This window comes from Neoarius graeffei, chromosome 2, assembly GCF_027579695.1.
Source record: "Neoarius graeffei isolate fNeoGra1 chromosome 2, fNeoGra1.pri, whole genome shotgun sequence".
Classification (NCBI taxonomy): domain Eukaryota; kingdom Metazoa; phylum Chordata; class Actinopteri; order Siluriformes; family Ariidae; genus Neoarius; species Neoarius graeffei.
This window is the reverse complement of record NC_083570.1, coordinates 71,723,425-71,740,930: the sequence shown is the minus strand read 5'-3', so window position 1 is coordinate 71,740,930 and position 17,506 is coordinate 71,723,425. Positions and strand designations below refer to the sequence as shown.

Here is a 17,506-nt window from a genome sequence, read left to right as displayed (position 1 = left end):
TTGCCGTGATTGGTTTCTCTTGAAAATTATGAAGTAGGAAAGTATACATTTCTGAAGGAGAAGTGCCTACTGTCCCTTATATTAAGCCACAGGTCAGGACAAGTTCCTATATTGTGAAAAGGGAATATACTGTAAATCGAAACACATATGGTTTCATGACAGTTAAATAATGAATCAGCATATTTCTGCACAGACTTGGCAAACAAGCCTTTAAAAAACTGCACAGACAGCGAACAAAAGATTGATTTCAAATAAGATCTCTGCTTGTACTGATGTATAAAATACTTCTTTTTTTTTGAACAGGCATTTAATGCATAGTGTAGATCTGTTTTATTGATATTAATTGCTAAATAATATTAAATGCTAAAAATAATTGTGAAATAATACAAAAAGGCACTTTGCAATAATTCATTAAGAATATTTAGACTTGATTTTCAGAGTAAAATCTTATATTTCAGAGACACTTGGTACTAAATATTAAATATTGGAACATAAGATATATACCAATCAGCCATAACATTAAAAACACTGACAGGTGAAGTGAATAACACTGATTATCTCATTACAATGGCACCTGTACAGGGGTGGGATATATTAGGCAGCAAGAGAACAGTCAGTTCTTGAAGTTGATGTGTTGGATGAGGGAAAAATGAGCAAGTGGAAAGATCTGAGTGACTCTGACAAGAGCCAAATTGTGATGGCTAGATGAATGGGTCTGAGCATCTCCAAAATGGTCCATCTTGTGGGTTGTTCCCGGTATGCAGTGGTTAGTACCTGAAAAATAACTGAAAAAGTTAATGCTAGATAAAACAGAAAGGTGTCAGCATTAACTTTTTCAGCAGTTTGTACTACAGTAGCTCTTCTGTGTGGGATTGGACCACATGGGCTAGCCATCGTTCCCAGCATGAATCAGTGAGCTTTCGACACCCATGACCCTGTTGCCGGTTCACTGGTTGTCCTTCCTTGGACCACTTTTGGTAGGTACTAGCCACTGCATACCAGGAACACCCCACAAGATGTGCCATTTTGGAGATACTCAGACCCAGTCTTCTAGCCATCACCATTTGGCCCTTGTCAAAGTCACTCAGATCATTACGCTTGCTCATTTTTTCTGCTTCCAACACCTCAACTTCAAGAACTGACTGTTCTCTTGCTGCCTAATATATCCCACCCCTTGACAAGCTGTAATGAGGTAATCAGTGTTATTTACTTCATCTCTCAGCAGTCATGAAGTTATGGCTGATCGGTGTAGATAATTAATATGCATTTCAGAAGGTTATATTGGATCGTGAAGCAAAACATTTTTATTACTTGTTAGCCTTCAATGCAAAAAAAAAAAAGGGTTCTACTATAATGTTCAATTCCATAGGTCCCCTTTTAAAATGATAATGTTCTCAAATAGCTATAACTATAATCTGGCTGTAATAAATAAAGAGATCTGAATGAAATCTCATGTTATCTTTTAGAGAAATGCTTACTTGTCTGTGTAACCCTGCTGCTTACCTTGCTCTCTCTGCTGGTCTCTCTGTTCCATAGAGACCAGGGCAGAGAAGTGAGCCTGGTCATATGCCAGCACCAGCGGAGAGCAGTGGCATCTGTTGGGTGGCACCTCCAGGGGCAGGTAGAGGCCTCCGAAGGGGATGGGTGCAAAAGCTGTAAAGAAAAATGAGAGCTAAAACGGATGGAAGCATGCATTTCAGTTGAGTGTAGTGTGAAATTATAGAGAAAAACAATAGGCTTGTGAGTGCCAGGGAGTTGTATAGCATGTTAACGCATGTGTGTGCTGGCACCTTCTCCCCCAGAGTCTCGGAGCATGGTGTCAGCCACCACCACGATGGGCCTCCTCAGCACATGAGCCAACACAAACACATGGAACTCCTCCAGACTCTCATAGACCGGGTCTTCTGAATTATCCACGCTGTAGAAAACAAAGTCACATGAAAATACTGTGACTCTTTCTTTCATAATATATCTTTCTGATTTAAATTTGTTTTCTTGTTTATATGGCCAACTCCAGAATTATTGGTACCCTTCAAGAAAATAAGCAAACATTAATATACAACATGAACAGCATGCTTATAGGACCATCTCATTATCTCATCTCATTATCTCTAGCCGCTTTATCCTTCTACAGGGTCGCAGGCAAGCTGGAGCCTATCCCAGCTGACTACGGGCGAAAGGCGGGGTACACCCTGGACAAGTCGCCAGGTCATCACAGGGCTGACACATAGACACAGACAATCATTCACACTCACATTCACACCTACGGTCAATTTAGAGTCACCAGTTAACCTAACCTGCATGTCTTTGGACTGTGGGGGAAACCGGAGCACCCAGAGGAAACCCACACGGACACGGGGAGAACATGCAAACTTCGCACAGAAAGGCCCTCGCCGGCCACGGGGCTCGAACCTGGACCTTCTTGCTGTGAGGCGACAGCGCTAACCACTACACCACCGTGCCGCCCCTTATAGGACCAATTCATGGCAAATGTCCCACTGTTTCAGACATGTTTTGTTATTGCCCTACTTGTGTTTAATGATATTTTTGACTGCTTGTATGTGTGCTTTTATATCCATTACCCAATTAGTGCAGGTCAACAACCATCTGTCTCTTTTCACAGATAATCCTGAAAGATAAGCAGCATAGATAATGGATGGATGGATAGATGGATGCATATTTATACCCTACTGTGGCACGGTGGTGTAGTGGTTAGCACTGTTGCCTCACAGCAAGAAGGTTCTGAGTTTGAGCCCAGCAGTCGATGGAGGCCTTTCTGTGCGGAGTTTGCATGTTCTCCCCGTGTCTGCATGGGTTTCCTCTGGGTGCTCTGGTTTCCCCCACAGTCCAAAGACATGCAGGTTAGGGTAACTGGTGGCTCTAAATTGTCCATAGGTGTGTGTGTGTGTGTGTGTGTGTGTGTGTGTGTGTGTGTGTGTGTGTGTGAATGGTTCAGAGAAGAAAACTTCTATAATAATCCAGTAGGAGGCAACGAGAAACCACTACTGTAATGTTCCCTAGAGACTTTAACGGCTGAAGCTGTCAGAGCGGCCATGTCACTGTAGTGATATGCCAAAATGGATGGATGTTTATACCCTAGGAAAACATGCCATGGTTGGGTACAGATGGGGGGGATTTAGGTAACCAATAATTAAAGAGTGCCAATAATTCTAGAGTTGACTCCATCTTACAAACTGCACTTTGTGTAAAGGAAGAAAAATCCGAAGGAGATACATGAGTAAACCCCAAAGGAGCCTCATGTTGGCAGTTCTTGATCAAAGTAGAGGTCAAAGCCGCCTTCTACTTGAAACAGCACTATTTCACACATTGTTTTTCATCCTGTGCTGACTGGACATCTTTACGAGAGGTTATCTCTTGATGTCTGATGTCTAACACAAGCTGTAAAATTTAAGAAAGAATAAAAGGCTCTAAGCTTAGCTACAAAAGCTGTATCACCATAATGAGAGGCGCAGAGAGGGAGGAGGAGGGGAGGGTGAGAGAGCAAATAAGCGAGAGAGAGAATAGACATTCAGCCCCCGTTTGCTCCCTTATGGGAATTTAGCAAAATTAAGTCCTCCCTCACTTCCACACACATACTTACATAAACACACCGACACTCAGAGCAGCACTGCCAAACTCTAATTAAGAGTCTTTTAATAAGCAAATCCCCCCCATCATCCAATTTACATGTACATTGCTCTCTAGGCTGCTGTTTAGGCCATCATGATTAATAATCATCACACAGTACAATTCATCACTTGTTTAACTGTACTTACTACCTTCTTTATTTGCAGCAGTGGCTTTTAAATGTTTTTTTTAAAACAAGTCTATACATTTTATAGGTTTGATTAACGCCATAATGGAAAAAAGAAATTATACTGACTGATGGAACAGATGAAAAGTAGCATGTGTGTGATGTTTAGTACTTTGGATATTTTTTTTTTATGGCGGCACGGTGGTGTAGTGGTTAGCGCTGTCGCCTCACAGCAAGAAGGTCCTGGGTTCGAGCCCCGGGGCCGGCGAGGGCCTTTCTGTGTGGAGTTTGCATGTTCTCCCCGTGTCCGCGTGGGTTTCCTCCGGGTGCTCTGGTTTCCCCCACAGTCCAAAGATATGCAGGTTAGGTTAACTGGTGACTCTAAATTGACTGTAGGTGTGAGTGTGAATGGTTGTCTGTGTCTATGTGTCAGCCCTGTGATGACCTGGCGACTTGTCCAGGGTGTACCCCGCCTTTCGCCCGTAGTCAGCTGGGATAGGCTCCAGCTTGCCTGCGACCCTGTAGAAGGATAAAGCGGCTAGAGATAATGAGATGAGATGAGATATTTTTATTAAGACAAAAAAAAAAAAAAACTGTGCTTAAAAATGGTCCAGTTTTCACACAGTACATCATGCAAACTTGCGTATAATCCTGATCAGGAATCCATACATGCAGGGATCATTTTAAATACTGCAAGACTTTTGCATAACAATTATGCATCAACTAAAATGTGTACATTTCCAAAGCAAATCAATTAATCAATCAATCAAAATTCCGTAAAAGCATGTTCAAGGTAGAAGTCACCACAGCAGCTATACAAGTCATACATTACAGCAGGGGTCACCAAACTACGGCCCGCGGGCCAGATCCGGCCCGCCACCCCCCTTTGACCGGCCCCCCAGCCCCTCTGCCCCCCATCACTTGAACCGGCCCTATGAGGCAATCCCCAAAAGTGGTCATGGCCTATTTTTTTAAATTGCTTTTTGGCAAATAATAACATGTCTGCATCTTGTATTTTGTTGATTTTATCAATTAAATTGATATTTAGTTATAAAATGAACTATTCATATTTTCCGAATTTTCGTCATATGCTCGCAATCAAGCAGTGACAGGCAGCGCACGCGCAGAGAACTGTCAGTGTTCAGGACAGCAAAATGGCTGGCGGTCAGCGAAAAGCTGACAGAGAGTGCAGAGTTTTTAAACAACAGTGGACCACCGATTATTTTTTCGTTCAGTGTAAGCAGGGTTCGAATTATAAATTTGACCCTATGGGGGTCTCTATTTAAGAAAAAAAAAAAAGTAATGCATACTCGCTCTCCTGGACCAGCGCACTTTTGCGCACTGCAGTGCACAGCTTTCACACACAGGCGCGCGCATGCACGCACGCACACACACACGGTGTTGCATATATATATATATATATATATATATATATATATATATATATAGTTAAACAAATTATATATATATATTGTATATATATATAATTATATATATTGTTAAACAAAGGAAGATCGTTGTGAGATAGAGGACAAGTCTTCTTCGGACTTAACTTCACATTCGATTTCGCAGGCTGCAAATTTCAGTTTGCGCGCATAGTGGTGTGGTGGTGAAGTACAGCCGTACATGTTGCGGTTTACCGGTAATAACACGTTCAATACAAAGTTATGGCTGCATGGTGATCGGAAATGAAATGAGTTTTATTTATATTTATATGGTGATATAGGCTATTCAAGCTTATTATGGTGATATATGACGTATTTGAGAGACTTCCACAGAAAATTAAGTTTGCTTCTTTCATGGGAGCCTGAGGGAATGGGAGCTCAGCTCCCATTGGCTCCCACGTAATTCGAACTATGAATGTAAGGACCGTGCAGTTTGTCTTGTATGTAAAGAAAGTGTGTCGGTTTTCAAAGAATATAATCTGCGTCGTCACTACGAAACCCGCCACAAAGAGTATGTTAGTTTGCGAGGGCAAACAAGAGAAGACAGGATTCGGAGGATGAAATGCGGACTGGCTGCACAACAGAATGGATTCCTTCGCCAAACCCAGATCAACCAGACTGCTGTCCGAGCTGGCTATAAGGTAGCTCACCTACTAGCTACCCATGGAAAGCCGTTTACTGATAGGGACTTTGTTAAAGTATGCGCGCTTGCTGTGGCCGAGGAGGTGTGTCCCAACAAGAAGGATGCGCTCAACGCGGTGAGTCTCTCCGCATCTGCTATGACCAGGCGAACCGAAGATTTGGGGGACAACGTGTATGACCAGCTGAATGAGAAAGCGTCAGAATTCGAGTTTTTTGCTTTGGCCATGGATGAGAGCAATGACGTGCAGGACACAGCACAACTGCTGTGATCTATTGCTCATATTATTATAATTTCACTGTTTTTTAAAATGTATTTATTTTATAGGCCTATTTATTTGACCTTTATTAAGTGCTGCATACAATTATTATTTATATTATTAATCATATCAACAGGCCTACGGCCTTTCGCCCGTAGTCAGCTGGGATAGGCTCCAGCTTGCCTGCGACCCTGTAGAAGGATAAAGCGGCTAGAGATAATGAGATGAGATGAGATGAGATGAGATCTTTGCCAGTGTCAATCACCTCAAATAGGCAGATGTTTCTTACCTTGACAGCTTTGATGTTATTTTTATTAGAAAACAAATAAATGGAATATCTGTGGTATTTCAAATTAAAACAAAGTGTGAAGACTCAATTACTACTTTTGCAAACCACTAGTAAAGATAAACAAATATGTGCCAGGAATCAAGTGTTGATATAGTAGTGGGGATATAGTAGTGTTGATATAGTAGTGGGGATATAGTAGTGTTGATATAGTAGTGTGGGTATAGTAGTGTTGATATAGTAGTGTGGGTATAGTAGTGGTGATATAGTAGTGTTGATATAGTAGTGGGGATATAGTAGTGTGGATATAGTAGTGTTGATATAGTAGTGTGGGTATAGTAGTGTTGATATAGTAGTGTGGGTATAGTAGTGGTGATATAGTAGTGTTGATATAGTAGTGGGGATATAGTAGTGTGGATATAGTAGTGTTGATATAGTAGTGTGGGTATAGTAGTGTTGATATAGTAGTGTGGGTATAGTAGTGGTGATATAGTAGTGGTGATATAGTAGTGGTGATATAGTAGTGTGGGTATAGTAGTGGGGATATAGTAGTGGTGATATAGTAGTGGGGGATATAGTAGTGGGGATATAGTAGTGGGGATATAGTAGTGGGGATATAGTAGTGTGGGTATAGTAGTGGGGATATAGTAGTGGTGATATAGTAGTGGTGATATAGTAGTGGGGGATATAGTAGTGGGGATATAGTAGTGGGGATATAGTAGTGTGGGTATAGTAGTGGTGATATAGTAGTGGTGATATAGTAGTGGTGATATAGTAGTGTGGGTGTAGTAGTGGGGATATAGTAGTGGTGATATAGTAGTGGTGATATAGTAGTGGGGGATATAGTAGTGGGGATATAGTAGTGGGGATATAGTAGTGGGGATATAGTAGTGTGGGTATAGTAGTGGGGATATAGTAGTGTGGCTATAGTAGTGGTGATATAGTAGTGGGGATATAGTAGTGGGGATATAGTAGTGGGGATATAGTAGTGTGGGTATAGTAGTGGGGATATAGTAGTGTGGCTATAGTAGTGGTGATATAGTAGTGGGGATATAGTAGTGGGGATATAGTAGTGGGGATATAGTAGTGTGGATATAGTAGTGTGGGTATAGTAGCGGGGATATAGTAGCGGGGATATAGTAGCGGGGATATAGTAGCGGGGATATAGTAGTGGGGATGGCCGTGCCAGGCTAGTAATCTCTACTACACAATGAGGCCTGCTGGTGGTCATATTTGTCTGGGTCATACAATTCTATGTGATATAGCTGACCCGACCCCGGCCCCCCATCACAGTCAGGAACGACAATGTGGCCCCCAGAGAAAAAAGTTTGGTGACCCCTGCATTACAGTGTCCCACACTGCACCATTAAGTGCTCAATAATAACAATGGAGTAAAATGAGCCTCTAGGAAGAAGGAGACGATTCAGCACCAATTCTTAGTGCACATCCAATAAAAGTTTTATATCAATAGCATATAAATATGTCCAGAGTATTTTTTTTTTTTACTTTAGAAGCAGGCTCAAACAGAAAGCACAGCCCAGAGCTGCACATATCACTCTTTCATCAGAGTGTGTAGATTTCACAACACATGAAACCACAGTGCACTCACACGCACGACAGTTTCCATTCTGATACCCCATGACCTTATGTAACCTCTGCTCAACTCTTCAACGTAAACCTGGGGCCAGAATCATAGTGTCTAGCAAAACAAAAACAAGGTCTGAGATCAATGGAAAATTGCAATATGTACAGCATACGCACAACGGAACACATTCACGCACTTACCAGCATTCCTACACACTCACCTGCTCTACACAAACATGTCTCAATCAACAAGACATCATTATAAAACAGTGCTCAAACATTTTTCACAAAAATGCTAATTAGTTAATGTTACTTGCCATATAAGACCACCAGGTGGCAATGTTTCTAAACAAACACACCAAACTGTTATTCACAATCCTTAGCACTGTTTCCTAATATACAACAAACAAACTGCATTAGAATAAGTGAAGCATGCGAAGTCCTAGTGTAGTATATCTGACACGCACTGCTATAGTGAACATACAGAGATAAAGGCCGTATAGAGGATTTAAATCTAGTCGATGTTGTTAATGTCTTGTGAAATTTAACAGTTGTTTCCCCTCCTTGCCTATCACAGATTAGTGTTGTAGCGCCTCCTAAACCACAAGCCAAGATTAAGGTTTTAGTAAAAAGCTTATCCTCGACAAGAACAAACAGGTAACATTACCCTCCTGCCACATACACAGGACAACATTTTATCCAACATATACAAGTTGCAACCTGCAATTCAGCTTGTAATTCAGCGAGGACATTTTACATTATCCGATTCACTTAGAGTCAACGACAGAGACAAACGTCAAAACGCCCTGAAATGTACAATAAATACATTCATCATGTTCATCTTGAGTAAACTTAATATTTGTGTTTGTCTTTGGAATTTAAAGGAACAGTCCACCGTACTTCCATAATGAAATATGCTCTTATCTGAATTGAGACGAGCTGCTCCGTACCTCTCCGAGCTTTGCGCGACCTCCCAGTCAGTCAGACGCAGTCAGACGCGCTGTCACTCCTGTTAGCAATGTAGCTACGCTCAGCATGGGCAATGGTATTTTTTGGGGCTGTAGTTAGATGCGACCAAACTCTTCCGCGTTTTTCCTGTTTACATAGGTTTATATGACCAGTGATATGAAACAAGTTCAGTTACACAAATTGAAACGTAGCGATTTTCTATGCTATGGAAAGTCCGCAGTATAATGACAGGCGTACTAACACCTTCTGCGCGCTTCGGCAGCGCATTGATACGGCGCTCAGATATCAATGCGCTGCTGAAGCGCGCAGAAGGCGTTAGTACGCCTGTCATTATAGTGCGGACTTTCCATAGCATAGAAAATCGCCACGTTTCAATTTGTGTAACTGAACTTGTTTCATATCACTGGTCATATAAACCTATGTAAACAGGAAAAACGCGGAAGAGTTTGGTCGCATCTAACTACAGCCCCAAAAAATACCATTGGCCATGCTGAGCCTAGCTACATTGCTAACAGGAGTGACAGCGCGTCTGACTGCGTCTGACTGACTGGGAGGTCGCGCAAAGCTCGGAGAGGTACGGAGCAGCTCGTCTCAATTCAGATAAGAGCATATTTCATTATGGAAGTACGGTGGACTGTTCCTTTAACAAGTTAATATATTGACATGTTAATCATAATAACTACAGAAACCTTACACTTTATTCTATCCACATTCACTGGATATGAGCAATCGTGCACTCTGATTGGCTACTCTACTACTAGGATATCAGCTCATATACCACGAGTAGAGAAAAATAAAATGGCAGAGCATGTTGCTGAACCAACCGAGGATGAAATAAAAACTCTACTCGAAAACAAACCCCCCCAAAGATACAAAAACAAAAGCAACAAAATATGGAATAAAATTATTTGATGGTAAGAACGTATCTTTTTTTTATTTTTCAAGAATTATTATTATTATAGCATTTTTCACAAATTGCTACTGTCATTTCACCGGTTTGTTTACATTCTAAGTGGAAATGATTTTCTCGGACGTTTTGTATAAAGTTTTTATTTATCGAATTTGCAAAAAATAAAAATAAAAATGTTCTGTTTCTCAAAATCCAGTGAATGTGGATAGAATAAAACAGTTATTCCACTCAGTCTCCTCGTACATGGCTTATAGCCAACTTGGTACTACGCACCTCGTTGACTATCAGCTCATATATGACTCGATTTCGTGGAATAACTGTTAAATGACTCACTTGTACATATTATATGAAATCTAAACCTATTTAGAAAGCTGAAAAGCAAGATGTTACACTACCTTCTAGCAAGATGGCGCCTTTTTAGGCTGATTCAGGACAACTTGTCCTTGCCAGTGTTGTAGTCGAGTCACTAAACCTTGAGTCTGAGTCCAGGCTCAAGTACCTAGTGTTCGAGTCCGAGTCAAGTCCAAGTCATTAAAGAAAATTTCAAGTCAAGTCCAAGTCAAGTCCACTCCTGATCTGAGATGAGTCCAAGGACAGGGTAACAAACATCGCATGTCACTTATTTCTCTGGGTGGAGTCTTGCCAAATGATGACTGAAGTTCGAGGTTGTCTCTGTCGTCTCCTCGATAGTTCTTCTACATATAGAACACATAGCAGTGCATTTTTTCCCACTGCATGAGAAGTCTGTAGAAGCAAAGTGGACAATCCTCAGGGTGTTCTCTCCAGGCATTTTAGCGCCATTAACGTTAGTTTGTTCCTGAACATGACGTATGAACAGGTGAATGTGCATTCTCTTGCACAAAATTAGTATAAAATGTAATGTAGATATAAATATCTTATGTCAAATTATTATGGCATGTTACAAAAAAATAACGAAAAAATCCGAGTCCTCGTCTCCAATTTACGAGTCTGAATGCAGTTAATGCACAAGTCCGAGTCCAAGTCCGAGTCATCAGTGCTCAAGTCCAAGTCAAGTCACGAGTCCTTAAAATTAGGGCACGAGTCGGACTCGAGTCCGAGTCCTGGACTTGAGTACTACAAGCCTGGTCCATGCATAGCTCACAAATCACAATACCAAAATTAATCTGCACCATTTTACTATGTACAAGCTGAATCTTTAAATCTGTGCTGAACTTTAATGCAGTGACATGTAATAAAAATAACAGCATATTTAAAAAATGAGTTTATGTAAATATGTGGGAGTGTGCATGTCATTGTATGTCATTGGGAGCTATATATATGTGAACACTTGGTAAAGATAAGTCATACACAGTCTGTGTAACACTACAGGAGAGATAGATATCATGCTTAGAGTGTAAAGGTGGTTGAGTAGGAAGAGCATTTAATAGTGGATGTGAATATATATATATATATATATATATATATATATATATATATATATATATATATATATATAGTGTAATAGGATGTGTGTGTGTGTGTGTGGGCTGGTGAGCTTTACCCTCCACTGGTATTGCCGTTTTTGCTGATGTGTGTGCGAGGCTCACTGGAGGCCAACTTCAGCAGTTCGTTCCACTCTCTCTCCCACTCTTCCTCTGTATACACCAACCCTGACTATAGAAAGAGCAAAAGAGCTAGTTACTGGGTAAGGGTGAGTGAGGTAACAAATGGAAACACACCCACTCCTACAATACTTTCTCTCTTCTGTCCTCACACACACCTAACCTCCTTCATCTTGTCTACAGTATAGATCAGGCAAACCACACTGCACACCCACGCCTTTCAAACAACTGCATTCAAGCGCACTGTTTACGAGAGTGACATGACATGTGATGATGGCAGGGAACTCAGGGACACTGCAGATTCAAACAAAAAGGAAAGATTCATACAAGCAGTAGACCTTTCTGTTTCCACTTCACCGAAGTCTGATTGTAAGTGTCAAGACTTAAGAGTAAACATCTTTCAGCTGTTCATCTACAGTAGCACTTAAGGGAATAGTCATTGATAAGAAGCCTAGGAAAACAAGACATAATAATAATAATAATAAAAAGCCTAAAAAGAGATACTCAGATAATGCCATAGACAGAACAGTACCTTTTATAACCTCTAGCTGAATATGAATCTGTCCTGGCTTTTATACTAGGCACTTTTTTTGTCTTTATTTGTCAGCACCTTTTACATGTGAGCCTAAAGGAAAGTGTCCAGGTGGGGACTGCATTTGCCTTTAAAATGTTTTTTTTTTTTTACTATTATACCAAAATGCTTCCAAAAGCTTCTGCCTCTGGCCAATTAGTCTCATCTCATCTCATTATCTCTAGCCGCTTTATCCTTCTACAGGGTCGCAGGCAAGCTGGAGCCTATCCCAGCTGACTACGGGCGAAAGGCGGGGTACACCCTGGACAAGTTGCCAGGTCATCACAGGGCTGACACATAGACACAGACAACCATTCACACCTACGGTCAATTTAGAGTCACCAGTTAACCTAACCTGCATGTCTTTGGACTGTGGGGGAAACCGGAGCACCCGGAGGAAACCCACGCGGACACGGGGAGAACATGCAAACTCTGCACAGAAAGGCCCTCGCCGGCCCCGGGGCTCGAACCCAGGACCTTCTTGCTGTGAGGCGACAGCGCTAACCACTACACCACCGTGCCGCCCCTGGCCAATTAGTGAGAAATCAATCTAATTTTTGTTGTCAATAATTTTGGATAAATAAATAAAATAAATGCACTGCAAAAAACTGAGTTTGAGGAGAAAATTCCTTAATACTAGTGAAATGATCTTGCTGCATGGACAGATTTTTACTTGGCAAGCCGTCTTGGAATAAGTTGGTTACAATCTAGAACTAGTTTTAATAATCACAGAGTTGGTGTCTTGTATTCTTCTAATAGGAAATGCTTGATCATTTCAACTATATTCAAGATATTCTAACTTGTTAAAATATCACTTTTGCAGTGTAGAAGAATACAAGACGCCAACTCTGAGATTATTAAAACTAGTTCTAGATTGTAACCAACTTATTCCAAGACGGCTTGCCAAGTAAAAATCTGTCCATGCAGCAAGATCATTTCACTAGTATTAAGGAATTTTCTCCTCAAACTCAGTTTTCAGTTTTTTTGCAGTGCAGCAGTACAGTATAGGCGTCACAAGAGCTACTTTTTTCACTTCAGTACAAAAGGTGCTCTGCGAAGTGCTTGTTTCTGTGGAGGAAAAAAAAAAAGAAAGAATGTGAAAGCAGCCTTAGTGCTGCATTATGAGGAAGGTGGTTCAGAAGAGTCAAACCTCTTTGTTTTGCTGCGTCTGCTGCCATCTCCACCTCCTCTTCAGAGCCTCTCTCTCTGCCCCACTCTTCATCATAGCATACAGACTCTTCCTCAGCACCAGATCTCTGTCATGGAAGCCCCACATTCCTGACAAATAAACAGAAGACACACCTGTCAACATACAATGGTTTATTACATTAGGCATATTTAAGCTGTGTGAATGAGAGTTCTATACGTCTGCAAAACTACAGAAAGAGATTTTAACAAACTGGTTAGGATATAAAGCTTACCTAAGGAAGCGGCATGCAGTAGGCAGTTGCCATCCCCAGTAGTTGCTAATGGCAGGAGCTTCTTACAGCTCGTACATATAGTGGACCACCAATTGAGACGGCCTACAGAAAAACAGCAGCTAACATTCAGCCTCACTGAACCTTAAAGAAATACTCACTGTTTGTCAACATAATTGATCCCATATGACATGTATAGGTCACATATAAGTCTTATACATACCTTATATGGAAACGAGTGTTTTACTGGGAAATACACCACTTGTATTTTTCACACGAGCTACATCCGGGACATAGAGAACCAAAACCGGGGACATAAATCTCTATATGTCACTCATGAGGAAATTGATGAATTGTTTTGATAAATTTGGGTACTTTGTTTGTGAATGTGTCTATACACAACCCCGATTCCAAAAAAGTTGGGACAAAGTACAAATTGTAAATAAAAACGGAATGCAATGATGTGGAAGTTTCAAAATTCCATATTTATTCAGAACAGAACATAGATGACATATCAAATGTTTAAACTGAGAAAATGTATCATTTAAAGAGAAAAATTAGGAGATTTTAAATTTCATGACAACAACACATCTCAAAAAAGTTGGGACAAGGCCATGTTTACCACTGTGAGACATCCCCTTTTCTCTTTACAACAGTCTGTAAACGTCTGGGGACTGAGGAGACAAGTTGCTCAAGTTTAGGGATAGGAATGTTAACCCATTCTTGTCTAATGTAGGATTCTAGTTGCTCAACTGTCTTAGGTCTTTTTTGTCGTATCTTCCGTTTTATGATGCGCCAAATGTTTTCTATGGGTGAAAGATCTGGACTGCAGGCTGGCCAGTTCAGTACCCGGACCCTTCTTCTACGCAGCCATGATGCTGTAATTGATGCAGTATGTGGTTTGGCATTGTCATGTTGGAAAATGCAAGGTCTTCCCTGAAAGAGGCATCGTCTGGATGGGAGCATATGTTGCTCTAGAACCTGGATATACCTTTCAGCATTGATGGTGTCTTTCCAGATGTGTAAGCTGCCCATGCCACACACACTAATGCAACCCCATACCATCAGGGATGCAGGCTTCTGAACTGAGCGCTGATAACAACTTGGGTCGTCCTTCTCCTCTTTAGTCCGAATGACACTGCGTCCCTGATTTCCATAAAGAACTTCAAATTTTGATTCGTCTGACCACAGAACAGTTTTCCACTTTGCCACAGTCCATTTTAAATGAGCCTTGGCCCAGAGAAGACGTCTGCGCTTCTGGATCATGTTTAGATACGGCTTCTTCTTTGAACTATAGAGTTTTAGCCGGCAACGGCGGATGGCACAGTGAATTGTGTTCACAGATAATGTTCTCTGGAAATATTCCTGAGCCCATTTTGTGATTTTCAATACAGAAGCATGCCTGTATGTGATGCAGTGCCGTCTAAGGGCCCGAAGATCACGGGCACCCAGTATGGTTTTCCGGCCTTGACCCTTATGTACAGAGATTCTTCCAGGTTCTCTGAATCTTTTGATGATATTATGCACTGTAGATGATGATATGTTCAAACTCTTTGCAATTTTACACTGTCAAACTCCTTTCTGATATTGCTCCACTATTTGTCGGCGCAGAATTAGGGGGATTGGTGATCCTCTTCCCATCTTTACTTCTGAGAGCCGCTGCCACTCCAAGATGCTCTTTTTATACCCAGTCATGTTAATGACCTATTGCCAATTGACCTAATGAGTTGCAATTTGGTCCTCCAGCTGTTCCTTTTTTGTACCTTTAACTTTTCCAGCCTCTTATTGCCCCTGTCCCAACTTTTTTGAGATGTGTTGCTGTCATGAAATTTCAAATGAGCCAATATTTGGCATGAAATTTCAAAATGTCTCACTTTCGACATTTGATATGTTGTCTATGTTCTATTGTGAATACAATATCAGTTTTTGAGATTTGTAAATTATTGCATTCTGTTTTTATTTACTGTTTGTACTTTGTCCCAACTTTTTTGGAATCGGGGTTGTAATAAAAAGAACATCACACATTGGCTTGAAGATACAAAGTTTATCTTCTTGTGTTAAAAACCTCGCAATCTTCATACAATATACATTGTGGACCTGAGTGACATATTTAAATAATATTGGCTGGCGCTGAATGGTATATCAGATATATTCCATTCAGCTAGCATGATACTGAACGAGTCGAAGATGAGTTTAATATCATGCTAGCTGAATGGAATATATCTGATATACCATGAAAAAATCTAGCTATTATTATTATTATCATTATTATACTACATTCCTTTCAGGGGGCGGCACGATGGTGTAGTAGTTAGCACTGTCGCCTCACAGCAAGAAGGTCCAGGTTCGAGCCCCGTGGCCAGCGAGGGCCTTTCTGTGCGGAGTTTGCATGTTCTCCCCGTGTCTGCGTGGGTTTCCTCCGAGTGCTCCGGTTTCCCCCACAGTCCAAAGACATGCAGGTTAGGTTAACTGGTGACTCTAAATTGACCGTAGGTGTGAATGTGAGTGTGAATGGTTGTCTGTGTCTATGTGTCAGCCCTGTGATGACCTGGTGACTTGTCCAGGGTGTACCCCGCCTTTCGCCCGTAGTCAGCTGGGATAGGCTCCAGCTCGCCTGCGACCCTGTAGAACAAGATAAAGCGGCTAGAGATAATGAGATGAGATCATTATTATACTACATTCCTTTCAGGGGGCAGCATGGTGGTGTAGTGGTTAGCGCTGTCGCCTCACAGCAAAAAGGTCCGGGTTCGAGCCCCGTGGCCAGCGAGGGCCTTTCTGTGCGGAGTTTGCATGTTCTCCCCGTGTCCACGTGGGTTTCCTCCGGGTGCTCCGGTTTCCCCCACAGTCCAAATACATGCAGGTTAGGTTAACTGGTGACTAAATTGACCGTAGGTGTGAATGGTTGTCTGTGTCTATGTGTCGGCCCTGTGATGACCTGGCGACTTGTCCAGGGTGTACCCCGCCTCTCGCCCATAGTCAGCTGGGATAGGCTCCAGCTCGCCTGTGACCCTGTAGAACAGGATAAAGCTGCTAGAGATAATGAGATGAGATGAGATTCCTTTCAGGTGTTCAACGTGTCATTCTCCTTCAAAATTTTCTCAAAATCTTCCGTATTTAATGAAGCAAACCTGGTGGCCATGTTTGTTTACAAATTATCACAGTCACTCGCTAACACGGAAGGTTTACATCTCTGATGTGTGACGTCATGTTGTCTTGACAACCATGCAATATCATAAACCATATTCAACACTCATTCTCCATTAGGTAGAGCGACATAATACACACAGGATAAGCGATATTCTAACAATATTGTATGCTATCAAACCAAATGAATGAAACCTGCTAGAAGGGAATAGAATACACGTTTTTATTCCATTGAAAAAGTGTCCTGTATGTATAATAATTCCCGATATTTCACTCTGATGACGTCACTCCCAGTGTTTTCCCACTGACTGGATGCACGTTGTCAAAATGGCAAACCGGTTGAAAATTAAAATTCTTTTGTTTAACTTGCGTTTATTTTTTTTTGTGGATGTGTCTAGAGCTGCACAATATATCGAAAAAGTATCAATATCGCGATATCATAGTTTGCGATACACATACCGCAAAAATTACTTAAATTTCGATAAAAGGCACATTTTTCTGTGCCGTCTAATCACATTTGAATGTCAACAAGCGCCGCGGGATAACTCCGCCCCCTATTGCAAAACAAGTAAAAGCCTCGTGGTGATGGCGGAAGGCGGGAGCAAGTGTGGTGAGACAAACTTGTGTGAGACAAACTGGTTTCCAAAAAAAAAAAAAAAATGCGCGTCTGCTATTTGGAAGTACTTTGGATTCAGGAGGGGTGATGTACTGCAAACTCAGGTACTTTGCAAGACATGTACCTGTAAAACAGTGGTGGGGCGGCTCACTGGGACAAACACTGCTGTACAGAAGCATAAAAACATAAAACCGCGCTCTCTCTCACACACACACTACCTCTCACTCTCACACACTACCGCTCGCTCACTCTCTCTCTCACACACACACACACACACACACACACACACACACTACCGCTCGCTCACTCACACACGCTACCGCTCTC

The 17,506-nt window shown here is 41.5% G+C and overlaps 1 protein-coding gene across 4 annotated transcripts in view; it reads right to left on the bottom strand.

Annotated features, from left to right (window-relative positions):
- Positions 1–17,506, bottom strand: part of otud7a (OTU deubiquitinase 7A) — a 167,015-nt gene that overhangs the window by 18,522 nt on the left and 130,987 nt on the right. For all 4 annotated transcript variants that reach the window (XR_009654085.1, XM_060914877.1, XM_060914876.1 and 1 more), the window contains 5 exons: positions 13,423–13,524; positions 13,152–13,279; positions 11,370–11,482; positions 1,791–1,918; positions 1,504–1,653 (listed from right to left, as the gene is read on the bottom strand). Coding sequence is in view for 3 of the 4 variants with exons in the window: in XM_060914877.1 (XP_060770860.1) it covers positions 1,504–1,653; positions 1,791–1,918; positions 11,370–11,482; positions 13,152–13,279; positions 13,423–13,524 (621 nt within the window). In the remaining variant the exon portion in view is untranslated. The remainder of the gene's footprint in view (positions 1–1,503; positions 1,654–1,790; positions 1,919–11,369; positions 11,483–13,151; positions 13,280–13,422; positions 13,525–17,506) is intronic.